Here is an 18,463-nt window from a genome sequence, read left to right on the forward strand (position 1 = left end):
CTCAACACGCTTGTGCGAGTCTTCCCACCTCCAGCTCCAGGATGCGGAACTCAAGCAGTTCGTTTTGGTCTCGGATATCCTGGATGTGCTCTTTCAGACGCGCTTCTTCCGCCTCCATCCGCCTGACCTGAAAAGACAGTCAGACCTCATCTGCGGGGCTTCCCGACAGGTGTGACGCCAAGCGACTCCGCCCAGCGCCTTTCTTTCCGTCACCTTTTCGGCCAACTGCTGATTGCTCTGACGCAGCAGCTGCTTCTCCTCCACCCACTTGACATTCTAGAAGAGACAAACGCGTGGACAGCTTTGGAATGTTGTGTCATTTTCATCCACAAATTCTTTGGTTGACTGGAAAATGACATTTGCTTTTCTCCGCATTTTCCCAGCCACGTTCGGGGGGGGGGGGGGGGGGGTTGGTCCAGTAATGCCAGACGGATGAGTGACTGAAGAATGTAGCTATTTTGTCTGAGAAAAAGGTGTGCTCATTGATGAGCTTACCTGTCCTTGTTGCTTCAGCGCTGACTCCAGATCTGCTACTCTGCTTTGATAGTGACCCATTTCTACCATCAGCTTTTCTCTGGTCTGAAAGGAGGAGGAGGGAGGCTCCTCCTCCTCCTTTCAGACCAGAGAACACCCGAGGCTGGGTGAGAACGGGGAGGCTGCGACCCGGCCGGGGGTTGCGGGAAGGGGCGCCACCTTGATCTCCTTCTCGGCGTCGTAGTCCCCTTTCGCTGGTCTGGGCTAGCAGAGCGTAGGCTCGTTGCAGCGCTTGATATTCTTGCGTCAGCTGGCGGTAGCGAAGCTCCGCCTCTTCATGCACACACCAATGCAACACAGCACTAGTACCAGAATCAGTCAGACCGGCGACAAAGCACCCGCGACGCAAAGACGAGTCCGATTCCAGGCTGAAGAGGAATGTTTGGTGCCAATACGCTGGCAGAAATGGCGGGCTACCTCTTCGGGTTCCGTGTCGGGGGTTCTGTCGGTGTGAAAAGACAAGGACGATCCGTCCGAGTCCACCAACACGTCTTCGTCGTAGCCGTAAAATGTTTCGATGACCTGCGGGCGCGGAAGCAAACATCTCTCTGAACAAACTGAAGCGACACCTCACGATGAATCGACGAGAGGAACGATAGCGAGAAAAAGGCCATTTCATCTTGCGCAACACCAAGCAGCCGCAAACAAACAGACTCACCTTGCAGGACCTCACGCTTTGTTCCTCCTCAGAGATTCTCGACGTCGGTATCGTAGCAGCAAATCTCTCTCCTGTCGACACAAATAATCCGCCTTTGAGATTCTTTGGATGCAAAGGGAACGAACGGCTCCGGCGCAGAAACAAACGCGACTCACAATGACATTTCTGACATGAGCTCCTGTCTCCAGAGCCTGAAAAACACGTCACCGGCGATGATTGGAGGGACGCTCGTCTTTTCCAAAAGTGACAACTACAGGGTGTGTCAGGGTTTTCCAGATTATCTTTATCGTATCATTGTGTTGCTTTGACTTTGACTGCGACCTGTAATAAATAATATTATTTATCCCTTATTTATCCCTATCGCTTATCCCTTCCTACACAAAGTCGTAAAACACCCCTTGCTATGTTTTGACTAGAGGTCAAGGGCTTCCTCTATTCAATCCACTCTTACACCCACCCTGTTTCTCTTAATTAAAATGCTCGTGCAGGAGCCGAGAGTCAGACTTCATTCGTACAACGGATGGACTCTCCACCTGCAGGTGTCCAAAAGAACTTACTTGTCTCCCGTGTGGTTCTTGCAAAATAAGTTGGAGCGAGCGCAACTCTAACAGGGTGCATTTTGCCACTAGCTGCCTACGGACAATGACGTCGCGCTCGCGGCTCATGGTTGACGGGCTGAGCAGCCGGGCAAGTCCGTCGTTTTCAGCGCACAGCGAGTGGCAAAGGCGCTGACAAAACGGGAGCTTTGAGCTGCTGAAAACGGCAAAACAAGTCTAAAGCGTGTTCAAACGCGTGCGCACAATGCTCCTGCTTGAAAGGTCGGAATTTAAGGGGCCAATTTTTTGGATGGCGGCCGCCGGCCAAGCTTTGGACGGAAAAGGTTTCCTGGCGACAGCGAGCGAGCGCGGCGCTGCCGTACGTGCACCGAGTCGCCTGCCTGAAGACCTTGGACAAGTCGTCGATGATGTGCCGCTGCTCCACAACTTGAAGGAACTCCATTTCACCGTCCTGCTGGCCGCAACCGCGGTCCAGGTCATTGAGCGAACTAGGCCTTCTCTGTGGAACACAAATGCAGTGGACTCTGTTGGCACGCCGCCGTTGTCCGCGTCGACTTACCAAGCTTGCCATCTCCTCGTTCTCCTGGGTGACAAAGCGCACTTTGTTTTCAAGGCGACACAGCACCAGCGAGAGTTCTTCATTCTTCCTGCTCAGGCGTTTGTTTTTGTACAGGAGTGGCAGAAACTGGCTTTCTGTTTCTCTCAGTCGCTTTAGCTGCAAGCATGAAGTGCGGGATGTGAAAGACGCACAACACGCGGGCCAGAACGTATCCATTCCTTTTGCATCGGTTTGAACGGAATCGTGGCTTTGGCTCCCAATAAAAGACATCTACCAGGCAACCGACTCGCCGCGCCGCTCAACTAATAAGCAAGTGCAATGGGTGCCTCGCTGGATGGCGCGCATCAAACGTAGCGCAAACCTTCAAGCGTGCCGTCAATAAATTACCAGTTCATTGCGCTCTTCGGAAAGCAGGGCGTTTCGATCCTCCAGTTTCCTGATGACTGCGCTGAGCTCAGCGATTTTCAGATGAAACCGTCGCGTGTCCCGATCCTCCTGAGACTGAAAACGCCCCGCAACACACACACACAAGCACTCGTTCAAAGTTCAAAACTGTTTTTGTGCTACCTTCCTCCAGCAACGAACTAAGTCATGCGTACTGCAAGTGTGTGATGAGGTGGCTTACGCAATGAAGAGGATTGCTAGTAGCGGCGTTGACCCCACTTCCAGGGTAGTTTAGGCCCGCCCTTTGGGAATCCCTCAGGGCAGCGATCTGCTGCTCGGCAGCCTGAGTCTGCAGCTGAAGGCGGTGGACGTGGCCGGCCCCAGGGCTTCATCCAAAACACTAACCGCTCTGTCTTTCAGCTTGATCTCATCCGTCTGGATGTACAAACGGGGAGCGCTCAGGCAGGCGGGCAAACTCATTTGCCAGAATTGTGACAAAAACAAAGAGAGCAACCGGCCAATTTTTTTCTGGAATCGACTAGAACACCTTTGCTGTGACAAAAGCGAAGCGAGCAACCGGACATTTTCTTCTTGTGAAATAGAATAGAATAGAATGCCTTAGGTGTCATTGCACTGCAGGTATACAACGAAATTGGGAACATAGCCACGCACCGCGCATCTGATCAGTCCTACCAGTCGGCGGATCTCCCTCTCGCAGTCTCTCTTGGTTCGGCTCAGCTCCTCCCGATGCTGGTGATGAGCCGATCGGAGCTCGGCCGCTCGGGACTGCCAGGCCTGCTGGGCCGCTGCCAGGGCTTCTTCCGCGCTCCTGGTGGAGGCGACACCGCTCGGTCTCCCGACACCGCCGCGTCTCCTCCACCTCCGCCAGCAAAGCGCCCCCCCTCCTCACCTGAGCAGACATTGCGCCACACCGGGCCGTTGAGACCGCAACGGAGCGCCGCGACGCTTACTGGGGACAAGCTACACAATACGGTAGCGGCCGCATCGAAGCCCGACGTGGCGTGCGGATAGTCAGACACGGATAGAGCGGATCACCTTGTCCATGGAGCCGTCCCTCAGGCTGAGGACCAAGGCATTCAGTCGCTGGATCTCTCCATCTTTGATTTTGATCACTCTCATCAGCTCCATTTCATGCTGCCGCAGTAATGTCTCCCTGGTAATGGCTAACTCTTTCTGCTTCTCCTCATGGAGTTTGCTTTTGAGTTCCGTCATGGCGGCGGTGGCACGGTGGTGCTCCGCCCGCAGGTCCTGACTTCTCTCTCTCTCCAGACAGCTGACCTGACATGACTTAGACTTAGACAAACTTTATTGTCATCTTGTCTGCACATGGTGCATACAAAACGAAATTCCGTTGCATACGTCTTACAACAAAGTAGTGATATTGCAGTTGAATAGAAGTAACATATCCTATGAAAATATATATATATACATATATACTATATATATATATATATATATATATATTAAAAATAAGTATAAAGTGCAGCAGTGATAATTATGCAATAGTGCAAGTAGGCAAAACAGTATTCAAGAGTGTGCAGAGGAATGCTAAACCATGTATTAAACTTCTATTTAAAGGGTTTATACAAGTTCAGTAAAGTTGGTAGTGCGAGATAGTGCAAGATAGAGGTCCGTAGTGTCATAAAGTACAGTTCTGTGAATGTGTGATGCAGAGTTCAGTTTAGAGCTCAACAGTTCTAGTGTTCAACAGTCTGATGACAGCAGGGAAAAAGCTGTTGCAGAACCTGGTGGACCTGCAGCGGATGCTGCAAACCTCTTCCCAGAGGGCAGCAGGGAGAACAGTCCATGGTGGGGGTGTGATGGGTCATTGATGATGTTACGGGCACGGGACATGCAGCGCTGAGATGAAATGTCCTGAATGGAGGGAAGAGGAGCCCCTATGATCCTCTCTGCTGTCCTCACCACTCTCCTCACGTTCTTCCAATCGGAGGCGGTGCAGCCTCCACACCACACAGAGAGACAGCTTGTCAGAATGCTCTCTATGGTGCTCCTGTAGAACGTCCTCATGATGGGTGGGGGCAGGTGGGCTCTCCTCATCCTCCGCAGGAAGTACAAGCGCTTCTGTGCCCTCTTGACCAGTGCCGTAGTGTTCATAGTCCAGGTGAGGTCTTCTGTGATGTGGACCCCCAGGAATTTGGTGCTGCTGACCACCTCCACAGCTGAGCTGTTGATGATCAGTGGAGCGTGGTGAGGCTGTTTTCTCCTGAAGTCGACGATGATCTCCTTCATCTTCTCCTCATTCAGGATCAGGCTGTTTTCTCTGCACCAGCCCACCAGCTGCTCCACCTCCTCTCTGTAGTCCAGGTCGTTGTTGTCTCTGATGAGCCCCACCACCGTTGTGTCGTCTGCTGACTTCACGATGTGATTGGTGGTGAACCGGAGGACGCAGTCGTGTGTCATCAGGGTGAACAGCAGGGGGCTCAGGACGCAGCCCTGAGGGGAGCCTGTGCTGAGGGTGATGACATCAGAGGTGTTCTGTCCGACCCGGACTGACTGAGGTCTGTTGGTGAGGAAGTCTAGCAGCCAGTTGCGAAGGGGGGTGTTGAAGCCCAGGTGTTCCAATTTTCCTACCAGATGCTGTGGGATGATGGTGTTAAACGCTGAGCTGAAGTCCAGGAACAGCATCAGCACATGGGTGTTCTTCTCCTCCAGGTGAGCCAGGCTCAGGTGAAGAACGGAGGAGATGGCGTCCTGAGTGGAGCGGTTTTGCCGGTCGGCAAACTGGAACGGGTCAAATAATAGGGGGAGTCTGGAAACGATGTGACCTTTAAGCAGCCTTTCGAAGCACTTCATCATAACCGGAGTCAGTGCAACAGGCCGGTAATCATTAAATGAGGTGATTTGAGGTTTCTTCGGCACCGGAATGATGGAGGCAGTCTTAAAGCACGCCGGCACTGTGGCTTGGCCCAGCGAGGTGTTAAAAATGTCTGTGATGACCCCAGCCAGATGACTTGCACATTCCCTGAACACACGCCCAGGAATGTTGTCGGGGCCAGGGGCCTTACAGGGGTTGACTCTCCTCAGGGTCTTCAACACATCGGCGGAGTCAAGGCAGAGTACCTCCTCTTCCTGATGGGGGACAGTTTTAACTGCTGGAGTGCCGTTTAGTGCCTCGAACCTCCCAAAGAAGTTATTTAGACCATTTAGAAAGTCAGCATCAACTACACCCACTGGGGGGGGGGAGGGTGAGTTGTAGTCTGTAATCGCCCGTATGCCTTGCCACATACTCCTGATGTTTTTGACGTCGTGGAAACGATCCTGAAATTTTCGACTGCGGTCTCGCTTCGCTATCCTGATGGCACGGTTCAAGTTGGCTCTCGCTGTCCTCAGTGTCTCCTTGTCGCCAGACTTGAAGGCAGAGTTCCGCGCTCGTAGCGTTTGACGTACCTCCTCAGTCATCCAGGGTCGTTGGTTGCCCCGGGTGATGATATTCTTAGTGGTGCTGACGTCCTCGGTGCATTTGTTGATGTAGGCTGACACAGTCATGGCACACGCATGTCTAATCTACATCGGGAAAACTGGGAGGGAGGGAGGGAGGGAGGCAGGCAGGGAGGCAGGCAGGGAGGCAGGCAGTGTCTGTCTGTTGAGGTTTTCACCTTGTTCTTCTCCTGCTGAAGTTCTAACTGGACGTCCATCAGTTTGGTTCTCAGCTCGTCATTGGCGGCCTGAAGGGCGTCCGTTCGCTCCGCCTTGGCCCGCCCTGCCGGAGCTCGTTTGGACATCTCTTACTCGAGTCTCGCCCGGTCGTCAGTCAGAGATCACAACATTTGTACCTGGAGAGCACAAACGCAGCGCTGTTTTCCACTGGCTTCGAACTCAACTTCAATCGGTACCGTAACTTACAACATCATAAACATAGAACTAGCTTGACTTATTCATTGAATAAATGCATTTGGTTCCTCAAAACTGCATCACGCAACATAGCGTGACCGAGACGGCCGTTATCCACCTGCGTGAAGTTATTTGGTGAAATGAATGAGATGTTTAAGACACCATCGTTCTGTCTCTATGTAGATGAAGGGAAATAATCGATTGCTGAAGGTCCAAAGGTGTTGTGATAAACAAATAAACATATTAGTGATTAGTGACATATTTGTGATAAACATATTAGGCAGGATAATCACATATGTTAACTTGACTGCCCACACTGTATTTATTTATGGTTATTTGTTAAATCGAGTACTGTTAGACATGAAATAGGAAGTGTTTAACATAAATGGAAGACGAAAGGGGTACTCACCATTGTAGCTCCTGCTGGTCAATGATACGAGCCTCTTCTTGCAGTGGAAAACATACAGCCAACAAACACCGTGGAACCTAAAGGAATGAAATTAAACATTAACATTTAGCCTCAACCAACATTCACAGATACAACGCAACGCAAACTACACAAACGTAAATCTTTTTAAACACAATGAGTTGTACTTACCGTGTACGCTCTAGACGGTCCACTGGCAAGCAGAAAATAAAGATATTTCTGTTGATAATCGTCGTGTTTGTATCCGGTGTCTCGCTCAAGGCCATTGCGCCCACAGATTTGAATTTTGGCGAGAGTTCAGCCTATTGACGTCATTTCCGCGGTGTAATACCCGCATATCTGAAACGGCAAAGTTAAGAGTAGAGTTAAATAAAGTTTTTAGTCAACGCAATAATTTACAACCGTTGACCAGTCGAAATAATCGTCGAAATTTGGCGTCTGTGGCTGGAAGCAGACGCCGAGTTCGACATTCCTCCCAAACGCCACACTCCCTCGCTTTTCAGGGCTAAAAAAAACCAGTTGTAATTACCTTGTACGCTCTAGACGGTCAAGTTGCAAGCTGAAAACAAAAATATTTGCCTTGTTAGTCATCGTGTTACTAACCGCTGTGTCTTGTTTGCCAGAATTGCCGCTTTCCTACTTCCTGTTGCAAGCCACGCCCACGGATTATAATTTTGCCGTGAGTTCCGCCTATTGACGTCATGTCCGCGTCACATGACTGCGACGTAATATTATCTAAAACTGTTTGTGCGGTATTGTGTTGTTCTGTGCGGTATTGTGTTATTCTGTGCGGCGTCGTGTTGTTCTGTGCGGCGTCGTGTTGTTCAGTGCGACGTCGTGTTGTTCAGTGCGGCATGGTGTTGTTCAGTGCGGCATGGTGTTGTTCAGTGCGGCATGGTGTTGTTCAGTGCGGCATAATGTTGTTCAGTGCGGCATAATGTTGTTCAGTGCGGCATGGTGTTGTTCAGTGCGGCATAATGTTGTTCAGTGCGGCATAATGTTGTTCAGTGCGGCATGGTGTTGTTCAGTGCGGCATGGTGTTGTTCAGTGCGGCATGGTGTTGTTCAATGCGGCATGGTGTTGTTCAGTGCAGGATGGTGTTGTTCAGTGCGGCATGGTGTTGTTCAGTGCGGGATGGTGTTGTTCAGTGCAGGATGGTGTTGTTCAGTGCGGCATGGTGTTGTTCAATGCGGCATGGTGTTGTTCAGTGCGGGATGGTGTTGTTCAGTGCGGCATGGTGTTGTTCAGTGCGGCATAATGTTGTTCAATGCGGCATGGTGTTGTTCAGTGCGGCATGGTGTTGTTCAGTGCGGCATGGTGTTGTTCAGTGCGGCATGGTGTTGTTCAGTGCGGCATGGTGTTGTTCAGTGCGGCATGGTGTTGTTCAGTCCGGGATGGTGTTGTTCAATGCGGGATCGTGTTGTTCAGTGCGGGGTGGTGTTGTTCAGTGCGGGATGGTGTTGTTCAGTGCGGCATGGTGTTGTTCAATGCGTCATGGTGTTGTTCAATGCAGGATCGTGTTGTTCAGTGCAGCATAATGTTGTTCAGTGCAGCATGGTGTTGTTCAGTGCGGCATGGTGTTGTTCAATGCGGCATGGTGTTGTTCAGTGCGGGATGGTGTTGTTCAATGCGGGATCGTGTTGTTCAGTGCGGCATAATGTTGTTCAGTGCAGCATGGTGTTGTTCAGTGCGGCATGGTGTTGTTCAGTGCGACATAATGTTGTTTAGTGCGGCATAATGTTGTTCAGTGCGGCATAATGTTGTTCAGTGCGGCATGGTGTTGTTCAGTGCGGCATGGTGTTGTTCAGTGCAGGATGGTGTTGTTCAGTGCGGCATGGTGTTGTTCAATGCGGCATGGTGTTGTTCAGTGCGGGATGGTGTTGTTCAGTGCAGGATGGTGTTGTTCAGTGCGGCATGGTGTTGTTCAGTGCGGAATGGTGTTCAGTGCGGCATGGTGTTGTTCAGTGCGGCATGGTGTTGTTCAGTGCAGGATGGTGTTGTTCAATGCGGGATCGTGTTGTTCAGTGCGGCATGGTGTTGTTCAGTGCGGCATGGTGTTGTTCAGTGCGGCATAATGTTGTTCAGTGCGGCATGGTGTTGTTCAGTGCGGCATGGTGTTGTTCAGTGCGGCATGGTGTTGTTCAGTGCGGCATGGTGTTGTTCAGTGCGGCATAATGTTGTCCAGTGCGCCATAATGTTGTTCAGTGCGGCATGGTGTTGTTTAGTGCGGGATGGTGTTGTTCAGTGCAGGATGGTGTTGTTCAGTGCGGCATGGTGTTGTTCAATGCGGCATGGTGTTGTTCAGTGCGGCATGGTGTTGTTCAGTGCGGCATGGTGTTGTTCAGTGCGGCATGGTGTTGTTCAGTGCGGCATGGTGTTGTTCAGTGCGGCATGGTGTTGTTCAGTGCGGCATGGTGTTGTTCAGTGCGGAATGGTGTTGTTCAGTGCGGCATGGTGTTGTTCAGTGCGGGATGGTGTTGTTCAATGCGGGATCGTGTTGTTCAGTGCGGCATGGTGTTGTTCAGTGCGGGATGGTGTTGTTCAGTGCAGGATGGTGTTGTTCAGTGCGGCATGGTGTTGTTCAATGCGGGATCGTGTTGTTCATTGCGGCATGGTGTTGTTCAGTGCGGCATGGTGTTGTTCAGTGCGGCATGGTGTTGTTCAGTGCGGCATGGTGTTGTTCAGTGCGGCATAATGTTGTTCAGTGCGGCATAATGTTGTTCAGTGCGGCATAATGTTGTTCAGTGCGGGATGGTGTTGTTCATTGCGGCATGGTGTTGTTCAGTGCGGCATGGTGTTGTTCAGTGCGGCATGGTGTTGTTCAGTGCGGCATGGTGTTGTTCAGTGCGGCATGGTGTTGTTCATTTCGGCATAATGTTGTTCAGTGCGGCATAATGTTGTTTAGTGCGGCATGGTGTTGTTCAGTGCGGGATGGTGTTGTTCAGTGCGTTATAATGTTGTTCAGTGCGGCATGGTGTTGTTCAGTGCGGCATGGTGTTGTTCAGTGCGGCATGGTGTTGTTCAGTGCGGCATAATGTTGTTCAGTGCGGCATAATGTTGTTCAATGCAGGATCGTGTTGTTCAGTGCAGCATAATGTTGTTCAGTGCAGCATCGTGTTGTTCAGTGCGGGGTGGTGTTGTTCAGTGCGGGATGGTGTTGTTCAGTGCGGCATGGTGTTGTTCAGTGCGGCATGGTGTTGTTCAGTGCGGCATGGTGTCGTTCAGTGAGGCATGGTGTTGTTCAGTGCGGCATGGTGTTGTTTAGTGCGGCATGGTGTTGTTCAGTGCGGGATGGTGTTGTTCAGTGTGGCATGGTGTTCAGTGGGGCATGGTGTTGTTCAGTGCGGTATCGTGTTGTTCAGTGCGGTATCGTGTTTCTCAGTGCGGTATCGTGTTGTTCAGTGCAGTATAGTTGTGTTGTTCGTATTGTGTTGTGTTGTTCGTAATGTGTTGTGTTGTTCGTATTGTGTTGTGTTGTTCGTATTGTGTTGTGTTGTTCGTATTGTGTTGTGTTGTTCATATTGTGTTGTTCATATTGTGTTGAGTTGTTCGTATTGTGTTGTGTTGTTCGTATTGTGTTGCCTTTAACACTTAGCCTCTAACACTTAGCCTCTAACACTTAGCCTCTAGCATCTAGAAGGTAAATAAATAGGAAGGAAGGACTCACCGGTGACGTCTTCGCCCACGTCCAAGCGTTGTACTTTGTATTTTCATCCTTCTGACAGTGGAAAACATAGCCAACAAACACCGTGGAACCTAAACGAATGAAAGAAAACTATCATTTGGCCACAACCAACATTCACAGATACAACACAATGTGACGTGCGGGGTTGAGGTTAAAGGTTGAGTGAAGGGCCCTCGTTTTAAACTACTTTTTTGAAAAGGATTGGGAACAAGTAAGACGTATTTAATTTATTTAATGGGAAGTAGTAAGAGCTATTGAATTTAATCTATGTATTATATTCTATTGTATTGTATTCTGTTGTATTCTTTTGGATTGTATTCACACTAACCCCACTAAAACTTCAGCCCACAAAAACTCGCCTCTGGCGCCTAGCCTCTGGCACTTAGCCTCTAACACTTAGCCTTTAACACTTAGCCTTTAACACTTAGCCTTTAACACTTAGCCTTTAACACTTAGCCTAGAAGGTGAATAAATAGGGTTAAAGGTTGAGTGAAGGGACCTCGTTTTAAACTACTTTTTTGAAAAGGAGTGGGAACAAGTAAGACGTATTTAATTTATTTAATGGGAAGTAGTAAGACTTATTAAATTTATTTAATCTACTTTTCTTCCCAGGCAAAATTTGATGTGCTGCAATTCCAAATTTCCAAAGTGAATGAAGGAATGAAGTCCTTTAAATTATGATTTTGTATAAATACTAGGCATTAACACAAAATCGACGGCACAAAATGGGCAGACTTTACTTGTTTGAAAAGGACTGGTTACAAGACAGACTTTTTTAATTTATTTAATGGGAAGAAGACTTATTTAGTTTAATTGATCTATTTTTGTTCCCTGGCAAAATTCGATTTGCTGCAATTCCAAATTTCCAAAGTGAATGAAGGAAAGAAGTCGTTTAAATTATGATTTTGTTTAAATACTAGGCAGACACAAAATCTACGGCACAAAATGGGCAGACTTTACTTGTTTGAAGAGGACTGGTTACAAGACAGACTTTTCTGATTTATTTAATGGGAAGAAGACTTATTTAGTTTATTTAATCTATTTTTGTTCCCTGGCAAAATTGGATTTGCTGAAATTGTATTTTGCCAAATCTTGCCTTGAGACCTGATAGGAAGTATTAAACGCTTAGTTAAATCAATACAAGTTGGTAATAAGAGCGAGTAATGTTGGTTGAACCGATGAATGAAGGTTGAAAGCAATTTAAATTATGACTTTGTATAAATACTAGATATTAACAGAACATCTACTGCGCGAAATGGGCAGAGTTTACTTGTTTGAGAAGGAGTGGCTTATTCAAAACTAAGATTTATTTAATCTGTTTGTTCCCAGGCAAAATTGGATGTGATGCAATTCCAAATTTCACCACATGATGGTGCCCAATTTTGACTTCATAGGACATATTAAACACTTAGCTTGTTATTATGTTCAAGGTAATCAGATTTGTTTATTATTCTAATGGCCTCTTCAAAACTATTCTGGATTACTACTTTGGATCTATTCTACATTACTTGGCAACAACATACTCTGTAACAGATTAGGCAGTATAATCATATATGTTAACTTGAGAGTGCCCACACTCAATCTACTTATCGTGATGTGTTAAATCAATTACTGTTAGACATTATTTGTCTGATAATCTACCAAACCTTTGAATTGAAGAATTTGTGATTTAATTAATAGCTTGTTCAGGGTAATCAGACTTGTATATAATTCTAATGGCCTTCTTTTGAAAACTATTCTGAATTACAACTTTGGATCTTATATTACTTTGCAACAATCTACTCGGTGACAGATTAGGCAGTATAATCCCATATGTTAACTTCAGTGCCCACACTGTATTTATTTATGGTTATTTGTTAAATCAAGTACTGTTAGACATGAAATAGGAAGTGTTTAACATAAATGTTATGGCTACTCACCATTGTAGCTCGCTCCTGGTCAATGATACGAGCCTCTTCTTGCAGTGGAAAACTTGCAGCCAACAAACACCGTGGAACCTAAAGGAATGAAATTAAACATTAACATTTCGCCTCGACCAATTTTCACACGTACAACGCAACGCGGCTACACTTCTGCTATTACAAACGTAAATCTCCTTAAACACAATGAGTGTTACTTACCGTGTACGCTCTAGACGGTCCAGTTGCAAGCAGAAAATAAAGATATTTCTGTTGATAATCGTCGCTGCTCAGTGGCTCACGGCCATCGCGCCAACAGATTTGAATCGGAGGTTCGGGCAATTACGTCATATCCGCGGCACATGACTGCGACGTAATACCCGCTTATCTGAAACGGCAGTTAAAAGTAGAGTTACATCAAGTTTTCTTGGAACCTAAACGAATGAAAGAAAACTATCATTTGGCCACAACCAACATTCACAGATACAACACAACGTGCGGGGTTGAGGTTAAAGATTGAGTGAAGGGCCCTCGTTTTAAACTACTGTTTTGAAAAGGAGTGGGAACAAGTAAGACGTATTTAATTTATTTAATGGGAAGTAGTAAGACTTATTAAATTTATTTAATCTACTTTTCTTCCCAGGCAAAATTTGATGTGCTGCAATTCCAAATTTCCAAAGTGAATGAAGGAATGAAGTCCTTTAAATTATGATTTGAAGTCCCAATGATTGTCACACACACAACTGGGTGCGGTGAAATTTGTCTCTGCATTTAACCCATCCCCGAAGGGAGCAGTGGGCAGCAGCGGTGCCGCGCCCGGGAATCATTTGGTGATCTAACCCCCCAATTCCAACCCTTAATGCTGAGTGCCAAGCAGGGAGGCAATGGGTCCCATTTTTATAGTCTTTGGTATGACCCGGCCAGGGTTTGAACCCACAACCTTCCAGTCTCAGGGCGGACACTCTACCACTAGGCCACTGAGCTGGTATAAATTTTGTATAAATACTAGGCATTAACACAAAATCGACGGCACAAAATGGGCAGACTTTACTTGTTTGAAAAGGACTGGTTACAAGACAGACTTTTTTAATTTATTTAATGGGAAGAAGACTTATTTAGTTTAATTGATCTATTTTTGTTCCCTGCCAAAATTCGATTTGCTGCAATTCCAAATTTCCAAAGTGAATGAAGGAAAGAAGTCGTTTAAATTATGATTTTGTTTAAATACTAGGCATAGACACAAAATCTACGGCACAAAATGGGCAGACTTTACTTGTTTGAAGAGGACTGGTTACAAGACAGACTTTTCTGATTTATTTAATGGGAAGAGGACTTATTTAGTTTATTTAATCTATTTTTGTTCCCTGGCAAAATTGGATTTGCTGAAATTGTATTTTGCCAAATCTCGATTTGAGACCTGATAGGAAGTATTAAACGCTTAGTTAAATCAATACAAGTTGGTAATAAGAGCGAGTAATGTTGGTTGAACCGATGAATGAAGGTTGAAAGCAATTTAAATTATGACTTTGTATAAATACTAGATATTAACAGAACATCTACTGCGCAAAATGGGCAGAGTTTACTTGTTTGAGAAGGAGTGGCTTATTCAAAACTAAGATTTATGTAATCTGTTTGTTCCCAGGCAAAATTGGATGTGATGCAATTCCAAATTTCACCACATGATGGTGCCCAATTTTGACTTCATAGGACATATTAAACACTTAGCTTGTTATTATGTTCAAGGTAATCAGATTTGTTTATCATTCTAATGGCCTCTTCAAAACTATTCTGGATTACTACTTTGGATCTATTCTACATTACTTGGCAACAACATACTCTGTAACAGATTAGGCAGTATAATCACATATGTTAACTTGAGAGTGCCCACACTCAATCTACTTATCGTGATGTGTTAAATCAATTACTGTTAGACATTATTTGTCTGATAATCTACCAAATCTTTGAATTGAAGAATTTGTGATTTAATTAATAGCTTGTTCAGGGTAATCAGACTTGTATATAATTCTAATGGCCTTCTTTTGAAAACTATTCTGAATTACAACTTTGGATCTTATATTACTTTGCAACAATCTACTCGGTGACAGATTAGGCAGTATAATCACATATGTTAACTTCAGTGCCCACACTGTATTTATTTATGGTTATTTGTTAAATCAAGTACTGTTAGACATGAAATAGGAAGTGTTTAACATAAATGTTATGGCTACTCACCATTGTAGCTCGCTCCTGGTCAATGATATGAGCCTCTTCTTGCAGTGGAAAACTTGCAGCCAACAAACACCGTGGAACCTAAAGGAATGAAATTAAACATTAACATTTCGCCCGGACCAACATTCACACGTACAACGCAACGCGGCTACACTTCTGCTATTACAAACGTAAATCTCCTTAAACACAACGAGTGTTACTTACCGTGTACGCTCTAGGCAAAATTGGATGTGATGCAATTCCAAATCTATCTGAAACGGCAGTTAAAAGTAGAGTTACATCAAGTTTTCTTTTTTAATCAACACAATCATTTACAACCGTTGACCAGAAAGAATCGTCGAAATTCGACGTCCCCCACAAACGCCACGCTCACTCGCTTTTCAGGGCAACAAAAGTACTTCTTTTTAAAAACGATGAGTTGTACTTACCGTGTACGCTCTGGACGGTCCAGTTGCAAGCAGAAAATAAAAATATTTCTCTTGTTAGTCGTATGTTACCATCCGCTGTGTCTTTGTCAACATCGCCGCCATTTTCCTACTTCCTGCTGCGAGCCACGCCCACGGATTTAAATTTGGGCGGAAGCTCTTTCCATTGGCGTCGTTTTCGCGTATAGCAAATCCGATTGGTTGGGAAGGGGGCACGGTTATGCAGCCGAGGGGTCCTGTGATCGGTGGGATGTAAAGTAGGCGTCGACGTCACGTCCGCGTCACGTGACCACGACGTGGCAGACGTCATATAGCAACCGCTGTTTTGTTTAGTAGACTTACAGTTGTTATGCATTGACATAATGGCGCACACACCAAATAGATTTAAATAAATTAAATAATTCTTCTGCCCACTCTCTTTTAAACAAGTTAACTCTCCCCGCGGATTTGAATTCCGGCGAAAGTTACGCCCATCGACGTCACGTATGTCACGTGACCACGACGTGGCAGATGTCATATAGCAACCGCTGTTTTGTTTAGTAGATTTACAGTTGTTATGCATTGGCATAATGGTGTGCACTCAAAATAGATTTAAATAAATTAAATATTTCTTCTGCCTACTCCCTTTTAAACAAGTTAACTCTGCCCACGTCCATTGACGTCTTGTCTGCGTCACGTGACCACGACGTAGCGACGTCATATAGTAACCGCTGTTTTGACCAGTAGACTTAGTTATTATGCGTTGACATAATGGCGCACTGGTTAGCATGGCCACCTCTTAAGCATGATGATGCGGGTTCGACGCCTGATCAATGTTAGCATGGAGTGAGCTGAAGTGCATGGCGCTGAAGATTTGAATCTTTGAAATGCGCTGAGGTCTGACATATCAGGCAGAATGGTTTGCCATCACGTTCAACAAAAAATAGAAACTTTCCCACTCTGATTAAAACGTCCTGTGTTCATCTACGTATTTTCGTTTTGCTGTGCATCTTTTCCCTGCCATTTCGAGAGCCGAATTGACACTCATAGTTTAAAGAAATGTGTTTGCCCATCCTACTTTGTGGAATTTCACCACATGCGCTTTTGACCAAAATACCAAATTGAACTCAAGTGAAGCCAACACGCACAACCCCCCCCCCCCCCCCCCCCACACACACACACACACACAAATGTTGATATGAACATAAAAGAGCCGCATGCGGTTCGGGAGTTGCGGCTTGGCCAAACCTGTACTATACAACTTTATTTGTATAAAATTTTCACAACAGCTGTCACACAAACAAAGCGGGAAAAACCGAAGACGTGCGTGTTCCGCCCACGCTGGATTTATTTGCACCTTTGAAAAGACACCGTATTGCCGCAGATGTGGCAAAGAGTACTTTTGGGCATCTGAGACGGAAGGATGTCCAAAGCATCACGTCACCTGCTCTGGTAGGCATGGTGGTGGGACGTTGAGGTCAACCGCTTTGGGGTTGGCTGAATCTTTGATCGCAGGATGCCACACACTTGAAGACAGAAGCAGAAAAGCAGAGCTAAATGCAAAATGTACTCACCGGTGACTCCAATTTTTTTCGCCCCTGAAGAAACAGCTGGACGGGTGGCCCCGGCTGGCCAGTGGGACTCTTGTTATTCTGACCCTTTTTAGTGCGCGTTTGGGGCAACAACCGTTTTTTGTGGCGCTCTCTTCTGGTTCAAAAGTGCCCTGCATGTGAATTTGCTTTTCCTGCCTTCTGATTGGATGAGCGCCGGTGTGACGCGGTGCCTCTGTCACCGTGGCGGGGGGTATACGTTGGCATCGGAGCGTCTGCCAACGTCTGAGACCGGCTGGCAGTGTATCGGAGGTGTCGAGTGCGGTGCCGCTGGAGCTCACTCACCAGCTGGTGTTAGGGCCACAGAATGAAGGCCAAGGAGAAGAATAGAAAGAGAAACAGAAACTTCTCCTCCAATTGTTTGATTTGTCTCTTCTGAGCTTCGATGAATTCTTTCAGCTCTTTGTTCCTCTAGGACGGACAAATGGAAAGTGGCATTCAAAAGCCAGTAAGCGTGCAAGTAAGTGCCGGGCTGGCTTTGGGCCCTTACCTGTTGCGCGCTGTGCAGCAGATCCATTCTCTCTTGGAGGATGCAAGCGTCGCGCTCCCTCAACTCGCACATCAGGGCTCGCTTCCATTGGTCCACGGCGCTCCTAAGCTCTTCTCTCTGATCCGCCGTCAGCACGTCATTCACGCCAGCGTGGCTGGCTTTTTCGCCGTCCGTGGCGGGGCAGTCCCGCTGCGGTAGCGCCTCGTACAACATGGCCTCCAGCTCCAGGATCCTCTGGGCCGCAATCCTCGTCCATCAGTGGTCCGGCGGGAGATTTGAGGGCGGCTTACCTTATGAGCCTGGTCCATGGAACACTTCCTGAAGTCCAACTCTTCATCCAGGTAGCCCTTCTGCTTGCAGAACATATCCTAGCACAGCTCAAGGTCAGAATTGTTGGGGCACATTGCCGGAGTTCCCCTTGGCTGATGTCGCGTGTCTGTCTACCTTCTCACTTTCAATGTCCAACATCTTCTGTTGAAGTGCTGACTTGGTCACTTTGATGTATTCTAACCACTGAGGAAAGGCTGCTGTCACATAAGCAGAATGCGAGAGCGTGCGTGGACGTGCGCGTTACCTTCTCGGCTAGGGTGAGAAGGGTCCTGGCGTGAATCACGACCACCTGCTCCTCGTTGGTGAGATTCTGCAAGAGCCCAAAGGCACAGCGTCAACAAGCTTCTTTCAGCGCAAAGCCTTCCAAAAGTCACATTTGAGCCGCCGAGTCTCGTGGAGTGCGAACATAAGGAGTTCGACATACACTTACGGCGTTATAGCCCAGGATGTCCAGCTTCTTCATCAGATCACTGATGACGATGTCCGGGGGAAAGGCGCAAGGAGCAATGTAAGGTGTTCTGGGACCTCGGGTTAAGGTTAGGGTTGCGAGGGACGCCTTACCTACGCTCACGCCCTCGGCCTCGCAGTAGATCTGCAAAGGGCTGAGGCCGTCTGGGAAACGGACTTGCAGAAACTTCAAGACGGGGGAGCGCCACTCCCTCTCCTGAAAGGCAGAGGCATGCATCCGTCCGTCCGTCCGTCCGTCCGTCACATCTCTGGCCTCAACACGCTTGTGCGAGTCTTCCCACCTCCAGCTCCAGGATGCGGAACTCAAGCAGTTCGTTTTGGTCTCGGATATCCTGGATGTGCTCTTTCAGACGCGCT

The 18,463-nt window shown here is 47.2% G+C and overlaps 2 protein-coding genes across 2 annotated transcripts; both read right to left on the reverse strand.

Moving 5' to 3' along the window:
* LOC148394712 (janus kinase and microtubule-interacting protein 3-like) lies at positions 1 to 3,857 on the reverse strand. The gene is made up of 7 exons (XM_088383813.1): positions 3,386 to 3,857; positions 2,934 to 3,127; positions 2,696 to 2,809; positions 1,193 to 2,464; positions 496 to 1,056; positions 214 to 276; positions 1 to 127 (listed from the first exon to the last, which is right to left on the reverse strand). The coding sequence occupies exons 5-7, from the start codon at positions 562 to 564 to the stop codon at positions 2 to 4; spliced, it is 258 nt and encodes an 85-aa protein (XP_088239939.1). The 5' UTR covers positions 565 to 1,056; positions 1,193 to 2,464; positions 2,696 to 2,809; positions 2,934 to 3,127; positions 3,386 to 3,857; the 3' UTR covers position 1.
* A 12,576-nt stretch (positions 3,858 to 16,433) lies between these two features.
* Positions 16,434 to 18,236, reverse strand: LOC148394713 (janus kinase and microtubule-interacting protein 3-like). The gene is made up of 7 exons (XM_088383373.1): positions 18,069 to 18,236; positions 17,883 to 17,948; positions 17,753 to 17,821; positions 17,599 to 17,676; positions 17,309 to 17,542; positions 17,104 to 17,229; positions 16,434 to 16,734 (listed from the first exon to the last, which is right to left on the reverse strand). The coding sequence occupies exons 1-6, from the start codon at positions 18,099 to 18,101 to the stop codon at positions 17,113 to 17,115; spliced, it is 597 nt and encodes a 198-aa protein (XP_088239499.1). The 5' UTR covers positions 18,102 to 18,236; the 3' UTR covers positions 16,434 to 16,734; positions 17,104 to 17,112.
* Between the last annotated feature and the right edge of the window lie 227 nt (positions 18,237 to 18,463).

This window comes from Syngnathus floridae, chromosome 8 (genome assembly GCF_059516105.1).
Source record: "Syngnathus floridae isolate MCC-2025c chromosome 8, RoL_Sflo_1.0, whole genome shotgun sequence".
In the NCBI taxonomy this organism is placed as follows: Eukaryota; Metazoa; Chordata; class Actinopteri; order Syngnathiformes; family Syngnathidae; genus Syngnathus; species Syngnathus floridae.